Raw genomic sequence first — 10,152 nt, 5'->3', positions numbered from 1 at the left:
CGCGGCTTTTGATGCTTTGTCTCCATGAGCAGAGAAGGAAGGCTTCACAGACGTAGAGATTGCAGCAGAATGGCAGCGGGGCAGCTGTGAGCGGTGGAGGCTGCCGCCAGGGATGGTGGGTCTCCTGCTGGACTGCTGGGATCTGACAGTCTCTCTGCCTATGGAGATCAGCTATCCTCTGGCCGCGGCTTTGTCTGCTTCCCATACTACTGGTGCGGGGATATCAGGGGTACCGTTCTGTTGGAGGAGGACTTCTAGAGGTCAGCGCTCTGGGCTAGCCTTACAGACTGCAGCCTCTACAGACACAGAAGGCAGAGACATCGTCCTCCAATAATGCCGTAAAGAGACATCTCAGCCTCCTCCTCAATAGGCAGCACGGGGTCCTCCACCGGCGGCGCACGCGCTAATCCACATCTGTCCACCACTGGTATGAATGTGCGCCATGGAACGTCGCCCTGGCAGCCATCCTCCAGTAGATGAAGGCCACAAACGGTGACCCCCCATCTCAATGGGCAGGGGATTGGCAAAATATGCATTACATGGAGACTGTAATGTAGAGGCCGGTAATACGGAGGCTGTAATATAATGTGGAGGCCGGTGATGTAACATGGAGGCTGGTAATATAGAGGCTGTAATATAATGTGGAGGCCGGTAATGTAACATGGAGGCTGGTAATATAGAGGCTGTGATATAATGTGGAGGCTATAATGTAATGTAGAGGCTGTAATATGTTGTTGAGATTGATAATATACTATGGAGGCTGTGATGTAATGTGGAGGCTGGTAATATGGAGGCTGTAATATAATGCATAGGCTGGAAAAATGAAGGCTGTAATATGATGTAGAGGCTGTGATGTAATGTGGAGGCTGGTAGTATGGAGGCTGTAATGTAATGTTTATGCTGTGATGTAATGTAGAGGCTGGTAATATGGAGTCTGTAATATAATGTGGAGGCCGGTAATGTAACATGGAGACTGTAATGTAGAGGCCGGTAATACGGAGGCTGTAATATAATATGGAGGCCGGTAATGTAACATGGAGACTATAATGTAATGTGGAGGCTGGTAATATTTAGGCTGTAATATAATGTGGAGGCTATAATGTAATGTAGAGGCTGTAATATGTTGTTGAGGTTGATAATATAATATGGAGGCTGTGATGTAATGTAGAGGCCGTTAATATGGAGGCTGTAATATAATATAGATGCTGTAAATATGGAGGCTGTAATATAATGTTGAGGTTAATAATATAAAGGCTGTGATGTAATGTGAAGGCTCTAATGTAATGTTGAGGCTTTAAATATGGAGGCTGTAATATAATGTTTAGGTTGATAATATAATGTGGAAGCTGTAATATAATATGGAGGCTGTAATGTAATATAGAGGCTGTAATATCATGTGAAGGCTGGAAAATAATGTGGAAGCTGTAATATAATGTGGAGGCTGAAATATAATTTGGAGCCTGATAATGTAATGTGGAGGCTGGTAGTATGGAGGCTGTAATGAAATGTAGAGGCTGGTAATATTGAGGCTGAATTACAATGTGGAGGAAGGTAATGTAATATGGAGGCTGTAATGTAATTCAGAGGCTGGTAATATAGAGGCTGTAATATAATGTAGAGGCTGTGATGCAATGTGGAGGCTGGTAGTATGGAGGCTGTAATGTAATGTTTAGGATGTGATGTAATTTAGAGGACGATAATATGGAGTCTGTAATATAATGTGGAGGCCGGTAATACAGAGGCTGTAATATAATGTGGAGGCCGGTAATGTAACATGGAGGCTGGCAATATTTAGGCTGTAATATAATGTGGAGGCTATAATGTAATGTAGAGGCTGTAATATGTTGTTGAGGTTGACAATATACTATGGAGGCTGTGATGTAATGTGGAGGCTGGTAAAATGGAGGCTGTAATATAATTTGGAGGCTATAATGTAATACATAGGCGGTAATATAATGTGATGTAATGTGGAGGCTGGTAGTATGGAGGCTGTAATGTAATTTTTAGGATGTGATGTAATGTAGAGGAAGGTAATATGGAGTCTGTAATATAATGTGGAGGCCGGTAATGTAACATGGAGACTGTTATGTAGAGGCCGGAATATAATGTGGAGGCTGGTAATATTTAGGCTGTAATATAATGTGGAGGCTATAATGTAATGTAGAGGCTGTAATATGTTGCTGAGGTTGATAATATAATATGGAGGCTGTAATGTAATGTGGAGGCTGTAATATAATGAAGATGCTGTAAATATGGAGGCTGTAATATAATGTTGAAGTTGATAATATAGAGGCTGTGATGTAATGTGGAGGCTATAATGTAATATGGAGGCTTTAAATATGGAGGCTGTAATATAATGTTGAGGTTGATAATATAATGTGGAAGCTGTAATATAATATGGAGGCTGTAATATCATGTGAAGGCTGGAATATAATGTGTAGGCTGTAATGTAATGTGGAGGCTGTGATATTATGTGGAGCCTGATAATGTAATGTGGAGGCTGGTAGTATGGAAGCTGTAATGTAATGTAGAGGCTGGTAATATGGAGGCTGTAATATAATGTGGAGGTAGATAATCTAATATAGAGGCTGTAATAGAAACATAGATGTTATGTGGAGGCTGTAATGTAAGGTGGAGGCTATAATGTAATGCAGAGGCTGTAATAGAATGTGGAGGCTGGTAGTATGGAGGCTGTAATATAATGTAATATGGAGGCTGTACTAGAAACATAGATGTAATGTGGAGGCTGTAATATAAGGTGGAGGCTATAATGCAGAGGCTGTAATAGAATGTGGAGGCTGGTAGTATGGAGGCTGTAATATTATATGTAGGCTGTAATGTAATGTGGAGGCTGTAATAGAAACATAGATGTAATATGGAGGCTGTAATATAAGGTGGAGGCTATAATGTAATGCAGAGGCTGTAATAGAATGTGGAGGCTGGTAGTATGGAGGCTGTAATATAATGTGGAGGTTGATAATATAATATAGAGACTTTATTTGAATGCAAAGGATATGATGTAATTTACAGGCTGGTAACATGGAGGCTGGAAAATGAAAACCACCAGCACTTCTGAGTTCAGCCAATCAGAGCTGGAGGGCGGGGCCTGGAGTTCAGGAACAGCCCCGCCCCCAGTTCTTTTTCAGGTCCGCCCATGCTCCATATAAAGGAGGGCTCTGGGCTGAGCAGTCACTGCTCTCTGCTCCTCACACCTAGAAGATGTCTGGTCGCGGTAAAGGAGGGAAAGGGCTCGGGAAAGGCGGCGCCAAGCGGCACAGGAAGGTGCTCCGTGATAACATCCAGGGCATCACCAAGCCTGCCATCCGCCGCCTAGCTCGCAGGGGAGGCGTCAAGCGCATCTCCGGCCTCATCTATGAGGAGACTCGCGGGGTGCTGAAAGTCTTCCTGGAGAACGTCATCCGGGACGCCGTCACCTACACCGAGCACGCCAAGAGGAAGACCGTCACCGCCATGGACGTGGTCTACGCGCTCAAGCGCCAGGGCCGCACTCTCTACGGCTTCGGGGGTTAATGCTGCCGCCGCCTCCTCCGTCCTCACAGCACAAAGGCTCTTCTCAGAGCCGCCCACATCTTCCCGGGGAGGAGCTACAATTCCTTCTGCGCTCCGCCACTGAGGGGTTAAGCCCGCCCATCAGGGTGACGGAGATCAGCGGCGCCCTGTGCTCAGTACAGCCGGAGGTCTACATTACAGAAACCCCCCAATAATCTGTAAATCCCGAGCCCCGGGTGTTCTCCACCGCAGCTACGAGACGAGCTGTGCTCGGAGACTGAGGGGTTAATCCGTCCCGCCAATGAGCGGCGCTGGTACAGGTCACATGACCGGCTCCACCTGAAAATCAGCAGCTCAACTATAGGCGGGAAATTCAAATGAGCGACGAGATCCTGAGCTCTCCCAGCCAATAGCAGAGCTCTGGACCCCGCAGCCGTTATGTGCCCGTAGGAGCCTCATCCTCCTGTCCTGCACTGAGCGGCCGCACAGCCTCTCTCCAGGGAGCGCCACACTGAGAAGGATGATGGGAGTAGTGATCGGGCATGGAGGAGGAGGATGAGGGGAGCTTGTACTGTAACTTCCGATAGCGTTACCGCATCTCATCTAGCTGACAGGGAGGAAAACCGCAGCCACTGTGAGAACAACGGGGAGACACGGGAGCAGCTCCGCTGGAGACAGGGTGGGGGCTCTGAGAAGAGCCTTTGGGTCCGGAGAGCGGGGGCGGCGCTCACTTGGCGCTGGTGTACTTGGTGACGGCCTTGGTGCCCTCGGAGACGGCGTGCTTGGCCAGCTCTCCGGGCAGCAGCAGGCGCACGGCGGTCTGGATCTCCCGGGAGGTGATGGTGGAGCGCTTGTTGTAGTGAGCCAGGCGGGAGGCTTCCCCTGCGATGCGCTCGAAGATGTCGTTGACAAAGGAGTTCATGATGCCCATGGCCTTGGAGGAGATGCCGGTGTCGGGGTGGACCTGCTTCAGCACCTTGTAGACGTAGATGGCATAGCTCTCCTTCCTGCTCTTCCTCCGCTTCTTGCCGTCCTTCTTCTGAACCTTGGTGACGGCTTTCTTGGAGCCCTTCTTGGGCGCTGGGGCGGACTTGGCTGGCTCGGGCATTCTGACTGAAGACAAAATCTCGTCTGTTCTCCTCCTGCCACCGCGGCGGTATTTATACACGGGCCATGCAAATGAGCTGCTGCTGACTGCGCGCCGATCTACTGGAGGAGAGGGTCACGTGGTGTCTCCACTGCTCCCAATTGGCAGCCTCACATCCATTCAGCTGAGCCGGGGGCGGGGCTCACAAACATCCATTCAGCAGAGCCGGGGGACGGAGCAACAGGAGAGGCGTGGCTCACATACATCCATTCAGCGGCCGTGGACAAGCTCCGCCCCCGGCTCATCTGAATGGATGGATGTGAGACCCGCCCATCCTGCTGCTCCGCCCCCCGCTCCTGCTCTTCTCAGAGCCCCCACTTTCTCTAGGACGGAGCTGCCGCATTGTGTGAACACATGGAAGCCTCATGTCCGAGGCGGATTATTCCCTCATTATAGACCACTGATCGGGAGGATGAGGGGAGTAGTGATCAGACAGTGAGGAGGATGGAGGGGAGGAGGAGTAGTGATCAGACACTGAGGATGGGGGAGGAATGATCGGCCAGAGAGCAGTTGGGCAATGAGAAGAATGAGTGAAGTAGTTATATGGTACTGAGGATGATTAGGGGAGTAGTGGTCAGCCAGTGAGGAGAATGAGGGAAGTAGTGATCTGCTAATGGATGGATGTGAGCCCCGCCGTGCGCTCTATCCCCGGACACCAGCGCAGAGAGCAGGAGAAGGGGGCGGAGCTATAGGAGAAGTGCTTTACAGTGATTGGCTGATCTCCTGGCTTTTGAAATTCCCGCTCAATTACAGTCCGGTCAGAATCCAGCGGCCGTGGAGGAGCAGTCCATTCCACACAGGGGACGAACCCTCTACAGCAGCAATGTCTGCCCGTACTCGCAGCAGGTCAGGAGCGGTAAGTGCCCCTGTGTGACTCCCGTACTCGCAGCATGTCAGGAGCGGTAAGTGCCCCTGTGTGACGCCTCCTCCACAGCGGAGATCAGCGGCATCGCCAGCTCAGTCGTACAGAGCATGTGGGCGGCTCTTAGAAGAGCCTTTGGTTCTGGGGGGCACAGCAGCAGCAGAGCCGGGCTCACTTGCTCTTGGCCGACTTGGTGCTCTCGGTCTTCTTGGGCAGCAGCACAGCCTGGATGTTGGGCAGGACGCCTCCCTGGGCGATGGTGACGCCGCCCAGCAGCTTGTTGAGCTCCTCGTCGTTGCGCACGGCCAGCTGCAGGTGGCGGGGGATGATGCGGGTCTTCTTGTTGTCGCGGGCGGCATTGCCGGCCAGCTCCAGGATCTCGGCGGTGAGATACTCGAGCACAGCGGCCAAGTAGACGGGAGCGCCGGCGCCCACCCTCTGGGCGTAGTTGCCCTTGCGGAGGAGCCTGTGCACTCGGCCGACCGGGAACTGGAGCCCTGCCCGGGAGGAGCGGGTCTTGGCCTTAGCCCGGACTTTGCCTCCTTGTTTGCCGCGTCCAGACATCGTTCTCTACAGCAGAGCAAAAGAACAGCAATGAAGACTCTGATGTGTGTGATCCGGAGGAGCCGCCTTTATAGGCTGCTGCTCCGCCCCCAGCGCCGCTCATTGGGTGGATTAGAAGCCGCCAATGGAGACAAGACTCGTGGAGAAGCCAATGAGCGGCGCTGGGCGTGGCTTATGAGGCGGGTACAGGTCACATGACCGGCTCCTCCTGTAGATCAGCAGCTCATTTGCAGTTGGGGACTATAGGCGGGAAATTCAAATGAGCGACGAGATCCTGAGCTTTCCCAGCCAATAGGAGCAGAGCTCTGGACCCCCTCAGCCGTTATGTGCCCGTAGGAGCGGAGCCTCGTCCTCCCGCCTGCACTGAGCAGCCGCACAGCTCGCTGATCCGCAGCCATTCATAGCGGGAGCAGAGCTCAGCTGAAGTGTATAAGGGGAGCAGTGATCTGCCAGAGAGGAGGATGAGGGGAGTAGTGATCGGGCACTAAGTATGAGGGGAGTAGTCATATGCTACTGAGGATGATGAGGGGAGTAGTGATCGGGCACTAAGGAGAATGAGGGAAGTAGTTATATGGTATTGAGGATGATGAGGGGAGTAGTGATTGGGCAATAAGGAGAATGTGTGAAGTAGTTATATGGTATTGAGGATGATTAGGGGAGTAGTGATCAGCCAATGAGGAGAATGAGGGAAGTAGTGATCTGCTATTAATGAGGGGAGTGGTGATTGGGCACTGGGGAGGATAAGGGGAGTAGTGGTAATATAATGTGTAGGCTGTAATATAATATGGAGGCTATAATATAATGTGCAAGCTGTAAATATGAAGGCTGTGATATAATGTTGAGGGTGATAATATAATATAGAGGCTTTAATATAATGCGGAGGATATAATGTAATTTACAGGCTGGTAATATGGAGGCTGTGATGTAATGTGGAGGCTGAAAATATGGAGGCTGCAACATAATGTTTAAGCTGTGATGTAATGTAGAGGCTGGTAATACGGAGGTTGTAATATAATGTGCAGGCCGGTAATGTAATATAGAGGCTGTAATGTAATATGAAGGCTGTAATATAATGTGGAAGCTGGTAGTATGGAGACTGTCATATAATGTGGAGGCTGTGATGTAATCTTGATGCTGAAAATATGGAGGCTGTAACATAATGTTTAGGCTGTGATGTAATGTAGAGGACGGTAATATGGAGTCTGTAATATAATGTGGAGGCTGTAATATAATTTGGAGGCTGTAATGTAATGCAGAGGCTGGTAATATGAAGGCTGCAATATAATGTAGAGGCTGTAATGTAGAGTCTGTAATATAATGTAAAGGCTGTGATGTAATGTATAGGCCGCTAATAAGGAGGCTGTAAATGTAATATGGAGACTGTAATGTAGAGGCCGGTACTACGGAGGCTGTAATATAATGTGGAGGCCGTAAATATAATATGGAGACTAATGTAGAGGCCGGCACTACGGAGGCTGTAATATAATGTGGAGGCTGTAATGTAGAGGCCGGTACTACGGAGGCTGTAATATAATGTGGAGGCCGGAAATGTAATATGGAGACTGTAATGTAGAGGCCGGTAATACGGAGGCTGTAATATAATGTCCAGGCCAATAATGTAATATAGAGGCTGTAATATAATTTTGAGCCTGTATATGTAATATAATTTTGAGGCTGGTAATATTAAGGCTGTTATATAATGTGGAGGCTTGAAGTATGGAGGCTGTAATGTAGAGGTTAGTAATATGGAGGCTGTAATATTATATGTAGGCTGTAATGTAGAGGCTGGTAGAATGGAGGCTGTAATGTAGAGGCTGGTAATATGGAGGCTGTAATATAATGTGGAGGCTGGTAGTATGGAGGCTGTAATATAATGTGGAGGTTGATAATATAATATAGAGACTTTTTTTTAATGCGAAGGATATGATGTAAATTACAGGCTGGTAAATGAAAACCACCAGCACTTCTGAGCTCAGCCAATCAGAGCTGGAGGGCGGGGCCTGGAGTTCAGGAACAGCCCCGCCCCCAGAAAGGCAGCCTCTCCGTGCAGTTCTCTTTCAGGTCCGCCCATGCTCCATATAAAGGAGGGCTCTGGGCTGAGCAGTCACTGCTCTCTGCTCCTCACACCTAGAAGATGTCTGGTCGCGGTAAAGGAGGGAAAGGGCTCGGGAAAGGCGGCGCCAAGCGGCACAGGAAGGTGCTCCGTGATAACATCCAGGGCATCACCAAGCCTGCCATCCGCCGCCTAGCTCGCAGGGGAGGCGTCAAGCGCATCTCCGGCCTCATCTATGAGGAGACTCGCGGGGTGCTGAAAGTCTTCCTGGAGAACGTCATCCGGGACGCCGTCACCTACACCGAGCACGCCAAGAGGAAGACCGTCACCGCCATGGACGTGGTCTACGCGCTCAAGCGCCAGGGCCGCACTCTCTACGGCTTCGGGGGTTAATGCTGCCGCCGCCTCCGTCCTCACAGCACAAAGGCTCTTCTCAGAGCCGCCCACATCTTCCCGGGGAGGAGCTACGATTCCTTCTGCGCTCCGCCACTGAGGGGTTAACACCGCCCGCACATCACGGGACGGAGATCAGCGGCGCCCTGTGCTCAGTACAGCCGGAGGTCTACATTACAGAAACCCCCCAATAATCTGTAAATCCTGAGCCCCGGGTGTCCTTCACCGCAGCTACGAGACGAGCTGTGCTCGGAGACTGAGGGGTTAATCCGTCCCGCCAATGAGCGGCGCTTGTACAGGTCACATGACCGGCTCCACCTGAAAATCAGCAGCTCAACTATAGGCGGGAAATTCAAATGAGCGACGAGATCCTGAGCTCTCCCAGCCAATAGCAGAGCTCTGGACCCCGCAGCCGTTATGTGCCCCGTAGGAGCCTCGTCCTCCTGTCCTGCACTGAGCGGCCGCACAGCCTCTCTCCAGGGAGCGCCACACTGAGAAGGATGATGGGAGTAGTGATCGGGCATGGAGGAGGAGGATGAGGGGAGCTTGTACTGTAACTTCCGATAGCGTTACCGCATCTCATCTAGCTGACAGGGAGGAAAACCGCAGCCACTGTGAGAACAACGGGGAGACCCGGGAGCAGCTCCGCTGGAGACAGGGTGGGGGCTCTGAGAAGAGCCTTTGGGTCCGGAGAGCGGGGGCGGCGCTCACTTGGCGCTGGTGTACTTGGTGACGGCCTTGGTGCCCTCGGAGACGGCGTGCTTGGCCAGCTCTCCGGGCAGCAGCAGGCGCACGGCGGTCTGGATCTCCCGGGAGGTGATGGTGGAGCGCTTGTTGTAGTGAGCCAGGCGGGAGGCTTCCCCTGCGATGCGCTCGAAGATGTCGTTGACGAAGGAGTTCATGATGCCCATGGCCTTGGAGGAGATGCCGGTGTCGGGGTGGACCTGCTTCAGCACCTTGTAGACGTAGATGGCATAGCTCTCCTTCCTGCTCTTCCTCCGCTTCTTGCCGTCCTTCTTCTGAACCTTGGTGACGGCTTTCTTGGAGCCCTTCTTGGGCGCTGGGGCGGACTTGGCTGGCTCGGGCATTCTGACTGAGGACAAAATCTCTTCTGTTCTCCTCCTGCCACCGCGGCGGTATTTATACACGGGCCATGCAAATGAGCTGCTGCTGACTGCGCGCCGATCTACTGGAGGAGAGGGTCACGTGGTGTCTCCACTGCTCCTAATTGGCAGCCTCACATCCATCCAGCTGAGCCGGGGGCGGAGCAAATAGAGAGGCGTGGCTCACATCCATCCATTCAGCAGAGCCAGGGCGGAGCAAATAGAGGGGCGGGGCTCACATCCATCCATTCAGCAGAGCCGGGGGCGGAGCAACAAGAGAGGCGTGGCTCACATACATCCATTCAGCAGAGCCGGGGGACGGAGCAGCAAGAAGGGAGGGGCTCACATCCATTCATAGAGCTGAGTCGGAGGGCGGAGCAGCAGGAGGGGCTGGGCTCATAGCCATCCATTTTGCTAAACCGGGGGCGGAGCAGAACTCACATCCATTCATTCAGATGAGCCGGGGGGAGGAGCAGCAGGAGGGGCAGGGCTCGCATCCATCCATTCAGCTGAGCAGGGG

General features: G+C 51.6%; 4 protein-coding genes across 4 annotated transcripts; 1 reads left to right on the top strand and 3 right to left on the bottom strand.

Annotated features, from left to right (window-relative positions):
• Positions 1-3,219: 3,219 nt before the first annotated feature.
• LOC121000994 (histone H4) lies at positions 3,220-3,531 on the top strand. Its single transcript, XM_040431850.1, has one exon. It carries the CDS (start codon positions 3,220-3,222, stop codon positions 3,529-3,531), a length of 312 nt encoding a protein of 103 aa, XP_040287784.1.
• A 629-nt stretch (positions 3,532-4,160) lies between these two features.
• On the bottom strand, positions 4,161-4,740 carry LOC121000993 (histone H2B 1.1). The gene has a single exon (XM_040431849.1). It carries the CDS (start codon positions 4,616-4,618, stop codon positions 4,238-4,240), a length of 381 nt encoding a protein of 126 aa, XP_040287783.1. The 5' UTR covers positions 4,619-4,740; the 3' UTR covers positions 4,161-4,237.
• A 950-nt stretch (positions 4,741-5,690) lies between these two features.
• Positions 5,691-6,083, bottom strand: LOC121000986 (histone H2A type 1-like). Its single transcript, XM_040431842.1, has one exon. It carries the CDS (start codon positions 6,081-6,083, stop codon positions 5,691-5,693), a length of 393 nt encoding a protein of 130 aa, XP_040287776.1.
• Positions 6,084-9,157: 3,074 nt separating this feature from the next.
• On the bottom strand, positions 9,158-9,617 carry LOC121000990 (histone H2B 1.1). The gene has a single exon (XM_040431845.1). It carries the CDS (start codon positions 9,615-9,617, stop codon positions 9,237-9,239), a length of 381 nt encoding a protein of 126 aa, XP_040287779.1. The 3' UTR covers positions 9,158-9,236.
• Positions 9,618-10,152: the final 535 nt, after the last annotated feature.

The sequence above is a fragment of the Bufo bufo genome, chromosome 5 (genome assembly GCF_905171765.1).
Source record: "Bufo bufo chromosome 5, aBufBuf1.1, whole genome shotgun sequence".
Taxonomy (NCBI): domain Eukaryota; kingdom Metazoa; phylum Chordata; class Amphibia; order Anura; family Bufonidae; genus Bufo; species Bufo bufo.
This window is presented reverse-complemented; position numbering and strand designations above follow the sequence as displayed.